Source organism: Astyanax mexicanus, chromosome 13, assembly GCF_023375975.1.
Source record: "Astyanax mexicanus isolate ESR-SI-001 chromosome 13, AstMex3_surface, whole genome shotgun sequence".
In the NCBI taxonomy this organism is placed as follows: Eukaryota; Metazoa; Chordata; class Actinopteri; order Characiformes; family Acestrorhamphidae; genus Astyanax; species Astyanax mexicanus.
This window is the reverse complement of record NC_064420.1, coordinates 16,537,064-16,558,966: the sequence shown is the minus strand read 5'-3', so window position 1 is coordinate 16,558,966 and position 21,903 is coordinate 16,537,064. Positions and strand designations below refer to the sequence as shown.

General features: G+C 39.6%; 1 protein-coding gene across 2 annotated transcripts in view; it reads left to right on the top strand.

Annotated features, from left to right (window-relative positions):
• Window positions 1-21,903, top strand: part of adcy6a (adenylate cyclase 6a) — a 90,039-nt gene that overhangs the window by 61,404 nt on the left and 6,732 nt on the right. For both annotated transcript variants that reach the window (XM_049486293.1, XM_049486294.1), the window contains exons 7-22: window positions 2,351-2,478; window positions 4,291-4,449; window positions 5,820-5,961; window positions 6,586-6,714; window positions 10,099-10,127; window positions 10,262-10,409; window positions 11,780-11,877; window positions 11,993-12,080; window positions 13,205-13,321; window positions 14,743-14,901; window positions 17,085-17,260; window positions 18,475-18,495; window positions 18,582-18,611; window positions 18,737-18,869; window positions 20,260-20,523; window positions 21,428-21,632. In XM_049486293.1, the coding sequence (XP_049342250.1) occupies window positions 2,351-2,478; window positions 4,291-4,449; window positions 5,820-5,961; window positions 6,586-6,714; window positions 10,099-10,127; window positions 10,262-10,409; window positions 11,780-11,877; window positions 11,993-12,080; window positions 13,205-13,321; window positions 14,743-14,901; window positions 17,085-17,260; window positions 18,475-18,495; window positions 18,582-18,611; window positions 18,737-18,869; window positions 20,260-20,523; window positions 21,428-21,632 (2,026 nt within the window). The remainder of the gene's footprint in view (window positions 1-2,350; window positions 2,479-4,290; window positions 4,450-5,819; window positions 5,962-6,585; window positions 6,715-10,098; window positions 10,128-10,261; window positions 10,410-11,779; window positions 11,878-11,992; window positions 12,081-13,204; window positions 13,322-14,742; window positions 14,902-17,084; window positions 17,261-18,474; window positions 18,496-18,581; window positions 18,612-18,736; window positions 18,870-20,259; window positions 20,524-21,427; window positions 21,633-21,903) is intronic.

Below are 21,903 nucleotides of genomic sequence, written 5' to 3'. Positions count from 1 at the left end.
AAAAGTTTACATACACTTGTAAAAAAACATAATGTTATGGCTGTCTTGAGTTTTCAATAAGTTCTACAACTCTTATTTTTCTGTGATAGAGTGATCGGAACACATACATGTTTGTCACAAAAAACAGTCATAAAATTTGGTTCTTTCATAAATTTATTATGGGTCTGCTGAAAATGTCACCAAATCTGCTGGGTCAAAAATATACATACAGCAACAAAATTTGTCAATTTTGGTGATGTAGCGAGTTGTGTCAATCAAATTAGCTTCATGTCATGGCCTCTTCACTTCTTGTAAGTGATTCTGATTGACTACAGCTGTTGACTTCTCATGAGCCCATTTAAATAGGGCTCATTTGACCCAGTGATTAGACTCAGCTACAAAAGCTACAATGGGAAAGTCAAAGGAACTCAGTGTGGATCTGAAAAAGCGAATTATTGACTTGAACAAGTCAGGGAAGTCACTTGGAGCCATTTCAAAGCAGCTACAGGTCCCAAGAGCAACTGTGCAGACAAATATACGCAAGTATAAAGTGCATGGAACAGTTGTGTCACTGCCACGATCAGGAAGAAAACGCAAGCTATCACATGCTGCCGAGAGGAGATTGGTCAGGATGGTCAAAAGTCAACCAAGAATCACCAAGAAGCAGGTCTGCAAGGATTTGGAAGCTGATGGAACACAGATGTCAGTCTCCACAGTCAAGCGTGTTTTACATCGCCATGGACTGAGAGGCTGCCGTGCAAGAAAGAAGCCCTTGCTCCAGAAAAGGCACCTTAAGACTCGGCTGAAGTTTGCTGCTGATCACATGGACAAAGATAAAACCTTCTGGAGGAAAGTTCTCTGGTCAGACGAAACAAAAATTGAGCTGTTTGGCCACAACACCCAGCAATATGTTTGGAGGAGAAAAGGTGAGGCCTTTAATCCCAGGAACACCATGCCTACTGTCAAGCATGGTGGTGGTAGTATTATGCTCTGGGGATGTTTTGCTGCCAGTGGAACTGGTTCTTTGCAGAAAGTAAATGGGATAATGAAGAAGGAGGATTACCTCCAAATTCTGCAGGAAAACTTAAAACCATCAGCCCGAAGGTTGGGTCTTGGGCGCAGTTGGGTGTTCCAACAAGACAATGACCCAAAACACACATCAAAAGTGGTAAAGGAATGGCTAAACCAGGCTAGAATTAAGGTTTTAGAATGGCCTTCCCAAAGTCCTGACTTAAACCCCATTGAGAACATGTGGACAGTGCTAAAGAAACGGGTTCATGCAAGAAAACCATCACATTTAGCTGAACTGCACCAATTCTGTCAAGAAGAGTGGTCAAACATTCGACCTGAAGCTTGCCAGGAGCTTGTGGATGGCTACCAAAAGTGCCTAGTTGCCGTGAAAATGGCCAAGGGACATGTAACCAAATACTAATGTTGCTGTATGTATATTTTTGACCCAGCAGATTTGGTGACATTTTCAGCAGACCCATAATAAATTTATGAAAGAACCAAATTTTATGACTGTTTTTTGTGACAAACATGTATGTGTTCCGATCACTCTATCACAGAAAAATAAGAGTTGTAGAACTTATTGAAAACTCAAGACAGCCATAACATTATGTTTTTTTACAAGTGTATGTAAACTTTTGACCACAACTGTAGATATATTTTAACCCTTTAATAACATTGTTATCAATGTAAAAACTGTAGTTTTTTTGCAAAGCTGGGTCTGACAATTCTAAAACAGATGTTCTGTCTACTGCAGTGGACATTTTATGGTTTATTTGATGATATTTTGGAGCACATAAACCAAGCCGAATGTCACCGTAAAAATGATATCTTTCCAGCCTGTTATCGGGAAAAAAACACCAGTTAGTGCAGAGTGGTCACTTAGCTAAACGACTTCTTTTAGTTTAGTAGAGATGCAATTATAATTTGTTGATCAGTAAATATAACATTTATTCTTTTAAATAAAAGATGCCGATTGCCCTTTTGTAAAGGTGGAAGGATAAGGATCTTTTTTATTTTTTTATTAGAGACAGTCTACGATGGTATCACACATTGTATCAGTTTATTCCAGTTGGCGTTGACACAGCTTATTAGCTAGGTAATGGTTGCTAACCCAGAAACTAGCTAGCATTGTTAGCTTACCCTGCCTTTGTTTTCTTTGTAGAAGCGTGTAGAACCCTCTATTGCAGTGATGTGATGTGATGTGAGGAGTATTGGCAAGTGTTAAGTGCTTGGTGATAGGCCGCTCCCTCACACAGTGGTCAGAATGACTGGCTCTCCGCACCTCAGCGTGAAGCTGCCCCTACAGCCTGAGCGCCATAATTAACTCCTCTTCATTCTGTGTGTGTGTGTGTGTGTGTAGGAGAACCACTGCTTGCGGATTAAGATCCTGGGGGACTGCTACTACTGTGTGTCTGGCCTGCCAGAGCCTCGAGCGGACCATGCGCACTGCTGTGTGGAGATGGGAGTGGACATGATCGAAGCCATCTCGTGAGTGTCACTCACCAAACAGGAAACAGAGACACTCAGATAAAGAAAGCTAGTAAGACAGTATCACTGAGACCAAGAAGGACAGACAGTGATAAAAACCGAGGGACCGAACTAAATATAGAAAGATGATCAGAAAAAGTGGTCCAACAGTCTAAAGCGCTGCCACTATGAGCGGTGAGGTCGCAGGTTTGAACCCCCGCTCATGCAGCTTCGACATCAAGCTGCCGGCTCTCAAAGGGAGAACAAATGGCCCTGCTCCCTCCGGGTGGGTAGATGGCGCTCTCTCCCCTCATCACTAAAGGGTGATGCGCTGTGATGCTACTCGGCAATGCTGCATTAGCAGCAGTTTGAAAAGAGGCGGTGGCTGACTTCCCATGTATCAGAGGAGGCATGTGCTAGTCTTCACCCTCCTGGTGTGTTGGGACACTAACAGACACTGAGAGCAAGAGGGACTGATAGAGGGACAGAGACACTGAGAAGAAAGCTGAGAGACAGAGGGACAGAGAGAGAAAAATGCAGAGAGACAGAGACATAGAAATGCAAGAGAAAGAGGGACAGAGACACTGAGAAGAAAACTGAGAGACAGAAGGACGAAAAAAGAAATGCTTAGAGACAGAAACATAGAAATATGAGAGAAAGAGGGAGAGAGACACTGAAAAAATGGGACAAAAGGGACCGGTACAGAGACATTCTGAGATATAAAGGGACAGACTCTGAGGAAAATGCTGTGAGAAAGAAGGACAGACACTGAGCAAGACCAAGCACTTCAGTAAAAGCAATGCTAAGAGAAAATGCTAAGGGAAAAAGGGGGACAAATTATGCAGGATAGAGACACTGAGAAGAATTGAGATATATAGGGGTAGAGACATTAGGAGGGACAAAGTCACTGAAAGGAGCTGAGAGATATAGGGGCAGAGATAGAAGAGAAATTATGAGGGACAGAGGCATGTATTCAACTGCGTTATCAAACATGACATTTTTTCTGGCGCCGAGTAGTCCAGCGGTCTAAAGCGCTGCCACTATGAGCAGGAGCTCATGCAGCTTTGCCATCAAGCTGCCGGCGTCAGAGGGAGCAAAATTGGCCCTGCTCCCTCTGGGTGGGTAGATGGCGCTCTCTCCCCACATCACTCCTACGGGGATGTCTGCAGCACAGGGCGTCTGTGAGCTGATGTACTGGAGCCGAGCCGCTGCGCTTTCCTCCAAGCGCGCTGGCTGCTCGGTAATGCTGCATCAGCAGCAGCTCGAAAAGAAGCGGTGGCTGACTTCACATGTATCGGAGGAAGCATGTGCTAGTCTTCACCCTCCTGGTGTGTTGAGGTATCACTAGTGATAGGGGGAGTCCTAATGAATGGGTTGGGTAATTGGCCGTGTAAATTGGGGAGAAAATGGGAAAAAATTAGAAATAAAAAAATTATAAAACATGACATTTTTTGTACATGTACTTTTCCTTTATTGTGCATTTATTTGATTTTTCAAGTTTCTTAATGTCTAAAATTTTCTGTTTAATTTTGTGGTCTTGGCATAGCTTGGTTTTCCATTCCATACTTCCCTCGTAAAACTTTGATCTATTTTAAAGGCTTAATTTTATTTAAAGAGATATTACTTAAAGAGAATCTGTCCCATAATTCCAAACAGGTTACAGGAAGGCCACTAGATGGATGTATGTGAATGTAGGCAGATAGTGGAATGGAGGTGGAGTAGTACTGAGAGATGTAATGGGCTGCTAATTGTGAGAGTTGTTGATATAGATTTGTGTATTGATGAATTGTGTACATGGTGTGTGTGTGTGTGTGTGTGTGTGCGTGCATCTAGGCTTGTGCGAGAGGTTACAGGGGTGAATGTAAACATGCGGGTGGGCATCCACAGCGGCCGTGTGCACTGCGGGGTTCTGGGATTGAGGAAGTGGCAGTTTGACGTGTGGTCTAATGATGTCACCTTGGCCAATCACATGGAGGCTGGAGGCAAAGCAGGGTGAGAAGCACACCGAGCACAAACACATTCATAATGCATTATACTGTACAAGCAAACACACAGTAACAGCATGCACGCTCATGACTGCGTTCATGCAACAGACACAAATGCAGAGAAACATCATGTGTATATCGTGTAGTTTTTGCAGTTATGTGAACAGAAATGTGATCAATCTGCATTAGATTAAGATAATCTAATTAAACAGAACAATTAACAAATAGATCTGATTTTTATTTTAGGTTGTTCATACTATCTTTGCTATGTACAATATATCCAACATCTGAACTGATGTTGGTCTGAACTGTTTATGCTCCTAAACCAACATTCATGCTCTAAAGAGCAATGCTTCATGTGAAGTTTCGGTTTCATCTCCTCATTCTCATTCAGTAGTGCACAATATAAGTGTCCCAAATCGGTCTCTCAGGGGCTTCGAGTGGTCTAAGTGCTGTCACTATGATCATGAGATGACCAGTTGGAATCCTGTTTATGTAGCTTGCCACCCACCACCAGAGCCCTGAGAGAGCACAGTTGCTCTCTCTCTCTCTATGGGTGGGTAGATGGCTCTCTCTCCCCATATCACTTCAAAGGGTGGTGATGATCAGCACCACGTCTGTGCGTCTGTGAGCTGATGTATCAGAAGTCGCTGCACTTTCCTCCAAGCGCACTGTGATGCTACTCAGCAGTGATGCATCAGCAGCAGTTCAAAAAGAGGCGGTGGCTGGACTACTACTGACTGGAACTAGAATCTAGTCTGAGATGCGTCTGTGCAAATCTGATTGTAATCATATTTCAATGTAAAAATCTGCTTTCATGTGGTTTCTGGCTGTCCAGACTATCAAAAAAGAATCTGAATTCAATTTAAATTTAGTCTGGGCTGGTAGCCTAAAATGAACCTAAATCTGCTCACATTTCAAGTACAATCTATGCAGAAATACTAAGAATTATAAATGGTTTACAACCAGTTTTAGTCAATTAATACTTTTAGTTATAAGTGCAGTTGACTGTACATGTTATGGTGCTTTCACACCTGCCTCGTTTGATCCGGACTTTTGGACTGTTTGGTCGAATCAAAGTAGCAGAAAGGGATCTGTAAACCACGGTCCGGACCAAAGTTTGGTCCAATTAAAGAGGCCTGATTTGGTTTGTCTTTTCTAGATGGTAGCGTCTTTCAGAGCTGAGGCAGTCTTCAAACAAACCAAAGGCAAAAAAGAATAGTTGTAAAGCCGAAATCAGACTCCCCTTGGTGTGCAGACCTAGCAGTGTACCAGACACAAACCTTGGTGCAGATTCTGGTCTGAACTTTCAAGGGTAAAAACAACCATAGGTGTTTTCAGCCCTGTGTTTATACGTGTGTGTATGTTGTTATTCAGGAGGATCCACATTACCAAAGCCACTCTACAGTACCTGAATGGGGACTATGAGGTGGAGCCTGGTTTTGGAGGAGAGCGAAATGCCTACCTGAAAGAGAACAGCATCGAGACATTCCTGGTGTTGGGCTGCAGTCAGAAACGGGTCAGTCTCAGTTTAAACAGCTAAACCTGTAAAATCGCATGTTAAAATAACTGTTACATTGGTGCATGCTTATGAACAACACCAGCCAAAGTTTTGGACCAATATACTCCAGTAAACCTTTATTATTGTTTGATATTTACAGTTTATTTTAGAATATAGGGTTTCAGCTGCCTTTGTCTAAATTATAACCACTGCTGCTTCAGAATTTTATGAAATGTCAGAAAATCACAATTACAGAACTGCTTTCAATTTGAAACAATGGATACAGAAAGTGAGATGGTGGGAGGAACTGAGGAGGTAGAGTAATATTACAGGATTTTACTCTAATATGACTCAGCATTGGTTACACTGCATTACAGAGTTCAGGTGAGCATTGTTCTGCACCACTTTACCATATTTACACAGAGCAGTTAGCAGTGTTTTAAACGCAGACTAGCAGTGATAGGTTTGATATCTATAAAACAAATTATAAAAAGAAGAGGCCATGTAAAAGTATGAGTTTCTTTGATTTTACCAAATTGAAAACCTCTGGAATATAATCAAGGGGAAGATGGACGATCACAACAATCAAACCAAGTTGAACTTTGTTTTTATCAGTTCTTTTTTCCATTCTAAACCCTGCAGAAAGAGGAGAAAGCGATGATGGCGAAGATGCAGCGTGCCCGGGCGAACTCCAGTGAGGCCCTGATGCCTCGCTGGGTGCCTGACCGATCCTTCTCCAGGACCAAGGACTCCAAAGTCTTCCGACAGATGGTGAGACCCCACGCCTCCCGCCTTCACTCCGAGTCTGCTGTGACCTGCTCCTTATTCTGTACTTCTCTCTGCCCAGCCTGTGCTCGTTTTACTCCTCCTCCTGTTGTCCTCTAGAGCTCTGGCTTTTTTTGTCTCTGTCTACAACCTCAACTCCAACTCCAAATAAGTTTGGACACAGTGTAATATATAAATAAACGTAATTAGAAACAGAATGCAGTCATTTGCTAATCCTGTATATGAATATTTTATTCACATTAGAACATAACACATATCAGATGTTAAAAGCGAGACATGTTGAAAGGTTGGAGACAACTGCAATAAGAGCAACTGATATAAAAAGAAGTTAGAATTATGCCTTTATTAAGGCAGTGCAACCTGAGGGCCCAAAGATCACCAGCATCCAGTACTGACTGTGGCCATTGTCCCTTGAATACAGAGATAACTCCAGATTCTTTTAATCTTTTGACGATGATATGGGCTGTACTTGGTGGGATGTCCAGTATCTTTTTACAAGTTTATATTGAGGAACATTTTCTGCAATTCTTTCTCATTTTTTTTTGTTGAAGCTCTGCCCAACTTTGCTTCTTAAAGAATCTGCCTCTATAAATTACTCTCTTTATACCCAGTCATGTGAGTTAGTCATATTGCCGCTGATTTATTTGTAGCACTTTATTTTCAGCCTTTTGTTTTAACTGTTGTGTTTATTTCATTAAGTCCTAAATGAGCAAAAAGTATCACTTGAAACATCTGTGTTATATGTTCTATTATGAATAGATGAATTATATTATGAATAGACACCCCCTAAATTCGTTTTTTAGTCGTTTTTCATTATTTTAATTTTTTTGTGCATTGTAAATTCATCAAACTATGAAGAAAATCATGAAATTATTTACTAAACAAAAAATTTTAACAAATCAGTTAAATATATATGTTTTATATTTTATATTATTCACAGTTGGCACCTCTTGCTTAGATGACAGCTTTACACATCTTGGCTGGATTTTCTCAGTCAGCTTAATAAGGTGGACTGGGTTTCAGTTAACAGCTGTGCTGAACTTGTCAAGAGTTAATTTAATTACCGTATTTTTCGGACTATAAGGCGCACTTAAAAACTTTTAATTTTCACAAAAATTGACAGTGCGTCTTATAATACGGTGCGCCTTTTGTATGGATTTTACTCGTCAGGTTGTAAGGAGCAGTAAACACACACTCCGTGCAGCGTTATAGAGAGTTTCAGTGCTATACAGAGTCCAGAGCCGTGCAGCTCCGAGGCTGAGCAGCAATAGCATTAGCTAGATGCTAACCGCTAAGCTAGCTAGCTTATTCACTGAGATCAGTATTATCTAAATTTTACTCGTCAGGTTGTAAGGAGCAGTAAACACACACTCCGTGCAGCGTTATAGAGAGTTTCAGTGCTATACAGAGTCCAGAGCCGTGCAGCTCCGAGGCTGAGCAGCAATAGCATTAGCTAGATGCTAACCGCTAAGATAGCTAGCTTATTCACTGAGATCAGTATTATCTAAATTTTACTCGTCAGGTTGTAAGGAGCAGTAAACACACACTCCGTGCAGCGTTATACAGAGTTTCAGTGCTATACAGAGTCCAGAGCCGTGCAGCTCCGAGGCTGGAGCAGCAAATAGCATTAGCTAGCTTATTCACTGTTCAGAGATCAGTATTATCTAAATTTTACCCGTCAGGTGTAAGGAGCAGTAAACACACACTCCGTGCAGAGCCGTGCCGCTCCGAGGCTGGAGCAGCAATAGCATTAGCTAGATGCTAACCGCTTAGCTAGCTAGCTTTTTCACTGTTCAGAGATCAGTATTTTCTAAATTTAGCACTTTTAATACTGCTGGAGCAGTATTATTAGAGTTAGATGCTAATCGCTAAGCGTTCACCGTTCAGAGGTGAGTTATCGGCCTGTAAGTCTGTGCTGCTTTGCCTGGCTAGCATTAGCTAGATGCTAAGCGCTAACTCTCTCAGAGGTGAGTTTTATCAGCCTGTAATCTGCTTGTTTACCGTGTTAAAACAAGCTACGGGGGACGAATCGCTAGCTAATATCTCACTGTCTTACCAGAACACGCAGGATTACTCAGTGTAACGCTGTCGTTTAAGTTTGGGTTAACTTTACTAGTTTAGGTGACTAGCTAGCGTGCTAGCGGATAGCTATGCTAACGCTGGTGCAGCAAGCCTTAGTGGACATCTGGAAATCTAAGCTTACTGTAAATAAACTGAAGCACGTTACTCACCCAAATAAACAGTTTTCAGGAGAGGAATCTGTGTAGATTAATATCCAGCACTCGTTTGACTTTGAAAGAGCTAGATTTGTATACTGAGACGCTCCACCGGCAAGCGATCCAGAAAATAGGCGTTCTTTGATAGTGCGTCTTATAATACGGTGCGCCTTATAGTCCGAAAAATACGGTACTTGTATTTCTTGCCTCTCAGTGTGTTTGAGAGCATCACTTGTAAAGTTGTAAAGAGGTAGAGTTGGTGAATATACAGTGAATAGCTCTATTTGAGTAATGTTCTAATCCATATTATAGCAAGAACTACTCAAGTAAGTGAAGAAAAATATAAAGTTCAGTCAATCCTCTAGTGCAGTCATAAAGACGATTAAAATGATTAAACTTGCTCTCACCAGGACCACCCCAATAAAGTAAAAACCAAGAGTTACCTCTGTTGCACAGGATACGTTAATTAAGTTAATAAAAAAAAAAACAGCTGAGTGGTCCAGCGATCTAAAGCGATGCCACTACGAGTGAGAGGTCGCAGGTTCGAACCCCCATTCATGCAGCTTTGCCATCAAGCTGCCGGCGCTCAGAGGGAGCACAATAGGTCCTGCTCCCTCTGGGTGGGTAGATGGCGCTCTCTCCCCACATCACTCCTAGGGTGATGTCTGCAGCACAGGGCGTCTGTGAGCTGATGTATCAAAACCGAGTCGCTGCTCTTTCCTTCAAGCGCGCTGTGATGCTACTTAGCAATGCTGCATCAGCAGCTTGAAAAGAAGCGGTGGCTGACTTCACATGTATCGGAGGAAGCATGTGTTAGTCTTCTCCCTTCTGGTGTGTTGGGTCATTGCTAGTGATAGGGGGAGTCCTAATGAGTGGGTTGGGTAATTGGCCGTGTAAATTGGGGGGAAAATGGGAAAAATTTTAAATAAAATTATGAATAAAAAAAAAATAAGTGTTTTTAATCTAGATGACTTCAGTATTCATTTACATTGTAGGAAAAAAAAATTAAAATGTTGAATTAGAACTTTTGACTGGTCCTCTACATTTTACAAAGCCTCTCAACTTGGAACTTTGGTATTGCGGTTGTACGTACATGCATATTTTGTCTGTCTCTCTCTCTTCCTACACTAATATTTGTATTTTTTTTTTTTAGGGTATTGATGAAACATCCAGCAAAGACAAGTGAGTGTGGATTGTTTTCCCCTGAAACTAACATGCAGAGAGAGGATAAAAACAGATAAGATTAATGTTAATCTGTCTCATGTGCCTTTATTTTTTGGAGTGACAGTCTGTTTCTCTCTCTCTCTCTTGATCAGCCGTGGTGCACAGGAGGCCATGAACCCAGAGGATGAGGTGGACGAGTTTTTGGGGCGAGCCATTGATGCTCGGAGCATCGACCAGCTGCGTAAAGATCACGTGAAGAAATTCCTCCTCACTTTCCAGACGTCCAGCCTGGAGAAAAAGGTCCAGCTCAAACTCAGTGATTCACATTCAGTAGATCAGCTTCTCTTTCTTTAGCTTATATTACCACATTTTTTCATTAATTGGGAAAAAAATGGAAATTAACAAAGTTAAAAAAAAAAAAAAATTGTGCATCCAAACAAAAACTTGTCTACAACAATGCATCGCCCCATCAGTTAATCTGACATTTCAACCAATCAGGAGTTGAATCTGTGTTGATATTTCAAAAACTGTAGGGCTATTTATGTGTTGACGAAAGCGAATATAGTAAAAATAATAATATTAATACGGTTATTTGTGCTTATATTCAGCATATTGGATTTTTTTAGGCATCAGTAAATTTGTCTTTTCACATTAAATAATATAATTCCTAGTCAATTTATTCCTAAACTAAAAACCTTTATTTTACATTTCTTTTTGGACTTTTAGGTGGCTAATGTGCTTTTCTGATGATGTAGGTCCTAGCCAAATGTGGTGCTTGTATTATAAAATGAATAATTTTCAAAATAAACAAAACTGTAATTCTTAAAAAAAAAAAAAAAGTTATTCTTTCAAAGTCAGTTGAGCTTTGGATGTTCATCTACACAGATTTCTCTACTAAAAACTATTTATTTGGGCGAGTAAAGCGATTCTGTTTATTTACAGTAAGCTTAAATTCCCAATATTTTCAACAGTGCTGTTATCAGCAGCATTAGCCACGGTTAGCAGCAATGCTAGCTTCAGTTAGCAGTGCTTAGCGCTAGTAAATGCCACCCGACAGAGCTACACTGAGGAACCCTGAGTGTTTTGGAAACCCAGGGCGATATTAGCTAACGGTTCATCCCACGTAGCTTGTTTTAACACGGTAAACACGCAGACTACACTCCGATATACTCGCCTCTGAACAGCGGAAGAGCTAGCACTGCAGTTAGCGGCTAATGCTAATACTGCTTCAGCCTCAGTACTGGAGAAACTTCACTGAAACTCCTGTATAATGCTGCACTTCAGCGGAGTGACTTTACTGCTCCTTACAACCTGACTGATAAAATTTATACATAAGGTGAACCGGATTATAAGGTGCACTGACGATTTTTGGGAATATTAAAGGATTTTAAGTGTGCCTTATAGTGCGAAAAATACAATAATCTGCAGGACTAAATAAGTTGAAAAAAATCCCAAAATTGCCATGATGGTCACACTTGACTGTAACTGTAGAAGAAAGTGTGGTCCGTGGCTGAGTTCAGTTTACAGGGTTGTGGCACAATTGGCACATATCTGTGAAAGTCTGACATATTCAGGCAAATAACTGGATACAGAAAATCTAATCTTTGAAAACCCAACGCAGAGATCTCTAAAGTGGTTTTTATTGGTGTATTTTTCCCCTGTATGTTCAGTATGCCAAGAAGGTGGACGACCGGTTTGGAGGTTACGTGGCGTGCACTGTGCTCGTCTTCTGCTTCATCTCCTTCATCCAGATCGTCATCTTCCCTCAGTGAGTACCCAGCACACACACACACCTAATACACACCTACACAGGCACCTAATACACACCACCTGATACATGTGTACACAAAACTTAAAATCCTTTCTCTGTTTAATTTGTTTAGTACTCCTGTAATGTTGGGGATTTACATCAGTATCTTTATCATCCTCGCCAATATCCTCTTCATCTGCGCCATTTACTCCTGTGTGAAGGTAAGTCCAAGTGTGACAGTCTGCCTCTTTCTCTTAAACACACGTACACACAGGTAAACACATACAGCTCTGGGGAAAAAATAAGAGACCACTTGAAAATGATGAGATTCTTTGATTTTACCTCGTTGAAAACCTCTGGAATATAATTAAGAGAAAGACGGATGATCACAAGATCCCTGAACTGCTTGAATTTTTGCACCAGGAATGGCATAAAGTTATCCAAAAGCAGTGTGTAAGACTGGTGGAGGAGAACATGACAAGATGCATGAAAACTGTGATTAAAAACCAGGGTTATTCCACCAAATATTGATTTCTGAACTCTTAAAACTTTATGAATATGAACGTGTTTTCTTTGCATTATTAGAGGTCTGAAAACTCTTTTTTGTCTTTTTGTTATTTCAGCCATTTTTATTTTCTGCAAATAAATTCTCTAAATAACAATATTTCTGTGGTATAAATGTTTTCTGTAGTTTATAGAATAAAATATCAATGTTCATTTTACTCAAACATATACCTATAAATAGCAAAATTAGAGAAACTGATTCAGAAACTGAAGTGGTCTCTTTCATTTTTTCATGAGCTGTATATAGTCTGCCTCTCTTACATTCACTTCAGTTCACAAAGTACACTTACTGATCTCTTCATAAGACAGAAGTACATTTTGTGAATATTTGTACTAGGGCAAATTCTGCATCCCTTATCTGGAATATAACAAAAATAATACTATCCCATTATAAACATACTTAACAAGGCAGCTTAAATTGCGTTATATACAATTTTAGATAATAAATCTAAAGCAGTGGTTCTCAGTCCTGGTCCTGGAGTAGCACTGTGTTGCCCTGTAGGTTTTAGAGTTTATACTAATTACAGCTCAACTGATCCAACTTTTCACCTAACCCAGCACTCGCTGAGGTGAACTGGGTGACCTGGATGTTCACCTCACGGATTCTCTGTAGCCCAGTGGCTCCTAATCCTGGTCCTCCTTTGTAGTTTGGTCAATTTATTCTTCTTCATCTTGTTTTTAATAGTATTTAATATCTAGTAATACAGTCAGATGTTATTAAGTGCTCATAGACAGCTTTGCTCTCTCTCTCTCTCTCTCTCTCTCTCTCTCTTTTCTTCAGCTCTTCCCTGCTGCCATGCAAACTGTGTCCAAGAAGATTGTTCAGTCTCGCACCAACAGCACCCTGGTGGGCGTCTTCACCATCATCCTCGTCTTTATCTCGGCCTTTGTCAATATGGTACGCAGCCGGACCTTCCATGCAGTCAGGAGGAAGCACCACTCACGACATGTAGCCTTACTGACATTATTTTACCTCATTCTCATAATCCACATTACCTCATTCACATTATCATCCACATTACCTCATTCACATTATCATCCACATTACCTCATTCACATTATCATCCACATTACCTCATTCACATTATCATCCACATTACCTCATTCACATTATCATCCACATTACCTCATTCACATTATCATCCACATTACCTCATTCACATTATCATCCACATTACCTCATTCACACTACATTTTTCACACTGTCCACATTACCTCATTCACATTATCATCCACATTACCTCATTCACATTATCATCCACATTACCTCATTCACATTATCATCCACATTACCTCATTCACACTACATTTTTCACACTGTCCACATTACCTCATTCACATAATCCACATTACCTTGTTCACACTGTCCACATTACCTCATTCACATAATCCACATTACCTCATTCACATAATCCACATTACCTTGTTCACACTGTCCACATTACCTCATTCACATAATCCACGTTACCTTATTCACACTGTCCACATTACCTCATTCACATAATCCACATTACCTCATTCACATTATCATCCACATTACCTCATTCACATATTCCACATTACTTTATTCACATCATCATCCACATTACCTCGTTTACATAATCCACATTACCTCAATTACATTATCATCCACATTACCTCATTGACATAATCCACATTACTTTATTCACATCATCATCCACATTACCTCGTTTACATAATCCACATTACCTCAATTACATTATCATCCACATTACCTCATTCACATATTCCACATTACCTCATTCACATAATCCACATTACCTTATTCACGTTATCATCCACATTACCTCATTCACATAATCCACATTACCTTATTCACGTTATCATCCACATTACCTCGTTCAAATTATCCACATTACCCATAATCCAGACTACCTCATTCTAATTTAACTTATTAGCTCATTCTAATTGAACTCATTACAGGATTAGTTTATTCCTATTTACCTCGTTCTCATTTACCTCATTACCTGATCTGCTCATTCTTATATCCTCATTACCTCATTCTCATTTACCTCATTATCTTATTGTCTCATTCTTGTTGACCTAATTACCTCATTCTCATTTTCCTCTTTACTTCATTACATCATCCTCTTTTACCTCATGTTTAAAAGCAGGCCTAATGTACCAGCAGAGCTGCTGCTGTTGGGTTCGTTAAAGTTGTGTGAATCAGATGAATGACAGAAGGGTGTGGGGTTTTATATATAGATGGATATTTTATGTTTGAGATTTGGGTTTAAACTGTGTGTGTGTGTGTGTGTGTGTGTGTGTGTGTGTGTGTGTGTGTGTGTGTGTTGGCAGTTTGCCTGTGATACGGAGAGGCTGGTGGACTGTGTAGCCCGACAGCTGAACTCCTCGGCAGACTCAGTGACTCCCTGTATTATCTACAACCTCTCTCGCCTGGCTGAGGACGGACTGGACATCTGCCCCAGCAACACACCATCCTGCCCCTTTCCTGAGGTAACTGTGTTTGTCTGTTTTGGACAGGAAATTATGTAACAGGTGCACTTTTTAAGGAATAATGTAGAAAAAACAGGTTGCTTCGTAATCCAAAAATAGTCATTGAGGTCATCTGCAAGCGCCGGCCCAAATGTACATGTTGCAAACATATAAACCTGTGGGCTTCAACCAGACCCAGCAAGAATATGTAGATCCAATGTTATTAACAGTGTATTACTAATTGAGTTCAGGCACATTATTAGAAATCCACATGAAAAGAGAGAAACCAGCTGCACAATCAGACAGCCAATCAGATTATCTATTTCAACAGGACAACAAAGTCAAAATCAGATGCAGAATGAATTGTAATATTTTTATTGCAGCAGGGGCGGGACAAGTCAATCTCTACAACGTTTCATTGTGTGAAACTTCCGGGTTAAAAAAACACTAACCACTCTGTATATGAACATGTTGGGATGTTATCATATTATAAATGATATTAAAACTATGAGTCTGTATTCAGATTTAAGGGTCAGTTCTGGTAATTCAGTCAGTTGTCTGGTTGTCTCTTATTAGCCATTAGTCAGTCTCTGTTCCGCTAGCAGCACAACTGAGCCAGAATGTCCACATAATGTTTAATTCTTCATTATCAATTTTAGACATCTTAATACTGTAATTATACAATACCCAATACACTGAATCTATAATACTTCACAGCATCTGTTACTGAACAGAATAAAATACTCCTAAATAAGCTAAATTATCGGTGCCAGTTTCACACATCTTAACAAGAAATATTTTTCACTGCAGGTTTACCCTGTTCATTTGATTAGCGCCACCATGTGGAGTAATTAATTAGTAATTTTAGTAAGTCAAACTGGAGACAAGTCTTTTTAGTTTTAAAACTATACAAAAACCAATAAAGATATTCATATTTGACTCCACATACTAATCATGTATTCCAAACCAAAGCAATACAGTATATTGTGATATATTTTGTCCAATCCCTATTGCTCACACTGTCAGCTTTAACAAAAATCGTTATTATACAATCCTCCAATCCTTCTGCTGAATTTGACTGCATTCCGGTGTTGTGAGGTTAATAACTAAAGACTCTATGAATTATATATGTAATCCACCAAATACCCATGATATCAAACCGCATAACCTACTAATCTAACATCACAGTGTTATCCATCTGTTATCAAACGTCAGCGAATAATTTATTTCAGAAAACAGTTAGCACCACCAGTTACCAGCAAATGAGCTGTTTTGCCTAATTTGCCTTTTGTGGCTTTATAATAAAAGCCCTAGAACAGAAAAAATCAATTAAGAGATGAATATTTTTTATTGTATTTGGACTATTTTGTTATTTGGACTTTACTAAGTACACTTTTGATCAAAATATGCTCAAATTCTCTTAACAATTCCATCTCATTTTAAAGTGTTTAAAGCAGGGCTGGTATATTTTGTTTATGGGCCATTACACTTAATGGGTGCCATTTGCTTGTTGTAACTCTTTCAAATGAAACATATACTTTTTTTTAATCTTTTTTCAACTCTGAATATAATAACTTTCTTACTTTTGCAATTAGGTCAATGTAAAAGACACTATTTTAATAGTAAAATGCATTTTAAAGTTATTTTATGTGCACATTTTTTTACATGTAATTTCCTGGGGAGAGAAATGGCACCCATTTGGCAGAATATGCCATATACAGTACAACATATTTCAGCTAACAATGTAAAAATGTCTGAGTGTAGTTATTTTTAAGACATATTTGAGAAGTCTAGAATCTCCTGAAAATAAAGTCTGGAATGTGTGGAATGTCTTCCTATAAATAAAAAAAATATATAAAATAAAAATAACTAAATTTTGCAGAAAATTAAAACAGATTTTATAGGGCCCGACCGGAATGAGTTTGACACCCCTCATATAAAAAGTATCAGCAGCCATTCTGGCGGATACATTTTAGACATACTTATGCCCACTTTTACTTTAGAGAACAGGGTAAAAGATTTTTTTTCTAAATATAATAATTTGTAATAATTTTCGATACAGTAATTTATGCTGAACAGTTGTTTTAATTTTGTTGTTTTAAGATAAACACATTGATGCTTTGCACAATACTCCAAAATTAGTCCTATCTATGCTTATTTCTTACTGTTCTGTACATTTTTCTCTCTCTCTCTTTTCCTCTCAGTATTTCAGCTACAGTGTGCTGCTGACCCTCCTGGCCTGCTCAGTGTTCCTGCAGATCAGCAGTATAGGGAAACTGGCGCTCATGCTGCTCATCCAGCTCACCTACCTGCTGCTTGTGGAGTGGCCAGAGGTGGCGCTGTTCGACAACGCTGACCTCTTTGTCACCTCCAATGCCCTGTGAGTAACACTGCCAGCCACCAGGTGGCAGAGACGAGCTACAAAAAAAACAGCCACGTCTGCCCAGAAACAATGTAGAGACTGCATTACAGATCTTCTGAATCTGGATTTCTGTACATGTGTGTTACTAAAACGAGATCAAACTTAATTGGGAGATCACCTACTGTCTTTCCTCTTGACAACGGTCAATATAGAAGAGTATTCTCTAACTAAACCAATTTTGTTTTTAGGAAAATGTGTATTAGTGTAATATTGTGTGATTTCAAGATTTTGTACAGTGTATTTGGTGGATTTGAAGGAGAACTCTGGTGTAAAATGGAGTTTGGGTGAATTAAAACGTGATAAAAAGTATTTCCCTTTGTTGAACAGCCCACCTCCGTTCTCCCACAGCTTTCTGAGATCCAGTATTTTGTGCACTTTGCCCAAACAGGACAAAGAATGAGTGAGACAGGGCATATTTTGCCACTGCAGATAAATCGCTTTTTACACCTTTATTTAGGCTCAAAGTAACTTCACACATCATTGGTAGAATCCGGAGAGCCCTGACATTAAAAATGAGGCATTAATAACTTTAAAAGTGTACAAAAAGTTTATTAAAAGCCACTGTCTACATCCCATAGTGTAGTTCAATCTCCCGGCATCGCCATTTTAAGTTTAATCACAATAGGTGAACCGTTGAGCACGAATAATAAAACTTTTGGAGTAATGTTTATGTAATTTGTTGTTGGTTCTTTGCATTTTAATATCAACAACTGGAATTCTTGCATTTCCAAGGAATTAATTTTGCAGTCTGCTCAACTATCCTACCTAGGCGGCCCCTGGTGATTTACCTATGCTACAGGATGTAAACAGTGTTTTTTAATAAACTTCTTGTGCAGTTTTAAAGTTGTAAATACCTCATTTTAAATGTCAGAGCTCTTCAGATTCTACCAACAAAGTGTGGAGCTACTTTGAGCCTGAATTACGGTGTAAAAAGTGATTTATCTTCAAGCACAAGGCAAGCCCTGTCTCACTCATTCTAATGCCTATTTGGTGAAAGTGCACAAAATAGTGGATCTCAGAAAGATGCAGGAGAGCGGAGGAGGGCTATCCAACAAAGGTTAGTACGTTTTTATCACGTTTTAACACACCCAAAGTCCATTTCACAACAAAGTTCTCCTTTAATACTGTATTAGTTAAATTGTTAAATATTTGTTTTCCTCTCTTTTTTTTAGACAACTTAATGAAACTGAGAGGTAAGGATTTACTTCTTTTTATTGTCCTGTTACTCATTACTTAGCTTTTGATAAAGGAACAAATCTAATAGTCTTCATTTTGACAGGTTGAGGTTCAATGAAACTACTGACCAGTGGTAAGTATATGTAGTAGATTATATTTAATATAGATCTGAAGTCTTAAAGATTTTAATCTATGATTTGTATTTTTATTTCAGTGCAATAATCAGTACATGTATATGATCTGCTTCTTTTTGCACAGTCCTTACACTGTGACCAAAGTGTCCCTAAAGGTCATGACCCCAGTGATCCTCACCGTTTTTGTCCTGGCGCTGTATCTCCATGCGCAGCAGGTGGAGTCCACAGCCCGCCTTGACTTCCTCTGGAAGCTCCAGGTACTGTGCTCTTCTTATCAGGTACTGCCAGGTATTATGTATAAAAGTGAAGGTCTGAACTGAACAGAACAGATGGCCTGTAAGAATAATATGAACTATAAGTATTTCAAGTTTCCATCATGTAGTACAGAATTGTTTCTTTACATTAGCTTCTGGAATTTTGAGGTTATTTTTTTTTTTTGTTAACCCTTTCAGACCTGAATTATTTTCCAGTGATGGGGAAAATATAAGAATGCTTATTTCTGTCCTATTCTAATATAAAATCTAACTAAAAAAATCATCCAATTAACTAAAACATTAAATCGCTTTTTTAATTTCCACTGCAGTGGAAGCCTGTGTTTAGCACTTTTAATTTTTATATTTGATATTGACCTTTTTATTTTATGAACATAATAAAAATGCTCGAAATCTCTTAAAATTAATTTGTCTCATTGGCTCTAGATTGCTGCCATGCCCTAATGTCTGACTTGGCGTGGTTTTTCAGTGCAGTAGTCGGGGCTAAGCTACTATTTCATTGACTTTTAAACATTTTCATTGGCTGGTTTAGGGTCTGTTGTGATGGACACCAGGTCTTGATTAGTGTTATCTGCAACAAAACAAAGAAAATATAAAAAAAAGAAAATACATTATGTCCTTTTGTAATGGATGCAGGGTCTGAAAGGGTTCATTTGTTTGACTGCCTATCCATGTGCTTCTAGTAATTCATGTAAGTTTTTAGTGCACTTATTTGAGCTGGGTCATTGTTGCATAAAAAATATTCTTGATATTTCTCAAATATACGAGCAATTTTTGATTGTGATTTTTATTTCTTACATAATAGCTTCAATTTTTTTATTTGTAGACAAACAGCACAAGTGTTTGTTAATTTGATGCGCAAGCTATTGTTTCCTTTTTTTGTTTTTACGCATAGTAAATAGTAAATACGCATAGTAGCAAATTTAAATTGGGAAAGCTGCCATAGGGAATCAATATATAGACATATATTGATTCCCTATGGCAGCTTTCCCAATTTAAATCCTATTTTAAAAAAATATTTAAAATTTGGGGCTTAAAGTGGTCCAGCGGGCTAAGCACCACTATGATCGGAAGATCGTCAATTCGAATCCCGGTCATGCAGTTTGCCACTAGTTGCCCGAGCCCTGAGAGACCACAAGTTGCCTTGCTCTTTCCCCTCATCACTCCTAGGGTGATGTCGATCAGCACAAGGCATCTGTGAGCTGATGTATCAGAACCAAGCAGGTCCTGAGGCGGTGCCTGACTTTGCATTTGTCAGAGGAGGCATGTGCTAGTCTATACACTCCTCTTGTTTTCACCAGTGATGGGGGATATACAGCTGTCTCAGCCTCTCTGAGTTGTTAATTCGGGGTGGTTGTTTCTCTCTCTCTCTCAGGCGACAGAGGAGAAGGAGGAGATGGAGGAGCTGCAGGCGTATAACCGCCGCCTCCTCCACAACATCCTTCCCAAAGACGTGGCGGCGCACTTCCTGGCTCGCGAGCGCAGGAATGACGAGCTGTACTATCAGTCGTGCGAGTGCGTGGCAGTCATGTTCGCCTCCATCAGCAACTTCTCAGAGTTCTACGTGGAGCTGGAGGCCAACAACGAAGGTGTGGAGTGCCTGCGGCTGCTCAACGAAATCATCGCTGACTTCGACGAGGTGAGATATGGCCGTTGCGCTCCTCCAATGAACGTCACCTCGCTTTGCCAAACATTTACACAAAGCAATCCAGACTGTTCTCATACAGAGTTCCCCAATGGTGGAAAAAACTACCCTCCACTACCAGATCAGGAGAATCTCTCACTATCTTTAATAAACTCCTGAAGACAGAGCTCTTCAATGAGCACTTACTCTCCTAACACCCCTAACAAACTACCTTCTACTACCAGATCAGGAGAATCTCTCGCTATCTTTAAGAAACTCCTGAAGACAAAGCTCTTCAAAGAGCACTTACTCTCCTAACACCTCTAACAAACTAACTACTTCTAATCTCATTTCCTTCTAACCCCTCCTTCACTCCTCTCCCATTATTTCCCTTTGACCTCCTTTAGGCCCTGTCTAAAGCTGTTTTTACCTTTAACTTCTATAACTTTTGTACTTGACTATTGTAAGTCGCTTTGGACAAAAGCGTCTGCCAAATGTAATGTAATGTAATGTAATAAGAAGGATGGTGTGAAGGAATTCTTCAGACGTGATGATCTGATCTGATTTAATGTATTGGGAAAGTGGCTGATTCATGCATATTTCATTTCACAATTGTATCACATGTGTACAGTAGGAATGCACTGAAATTCATTGCATTATTTTTGGGGCGGGAAACCGAAACTGATCAAAATGAAACATTTGACTGGATACTGAACTTGATATTCGATTTATCCTCTTTTTTCCACCACGGAATTAATAAAATACCTATAACTTAGGTTAATTAAATACATCAGATATTTAGTAAAGGCAATCTTAAGACATGTGAACACCTAAGCCTGACATTGCTTAACTACCGTATTTTTCGCACTCAAATTCCGGATGTCTCTCATGTCCCTGTCGTTTACTCTCCTCAATACAGATCATCAGTGAAGAGAAATACAGGCAGCTGGAGAAGATTAAGACCATAGGCAGCACCTACATGGCAGCTTCAGGCCTCAACGATTCCACCTACGACAAGGAAGGCCGTAGTCACATCACGGCGCTGGCCGACTACGCCATGAGGCTCCGCGAACAGATGAAGTACATCAACGAGCACTCCTTCAACAACTTCCAGATGAAGATTGGTGAGGCACAGACTTTCTTAAACAGCTGTGAATCTTCAGTTGTGTATATATGGGAAACCATAATGGGTTTCTGCTTTGATTTACACCGGCATGTTTACTTCCTGCCTTGGTTTTTAGCTGATTTTAACGATGCCTGTAAAGATTTAGTGTAGAGGAAGTTAAAAATCAATGTTGCTTCAAGTTATTTTTTTTCCTTCCCCCCCAGAGAGCATGGTCCAGATTTAATTCAGTAGTGAGTTTTCCTTGTGTGCACTGTGCTTACTACCAGTTA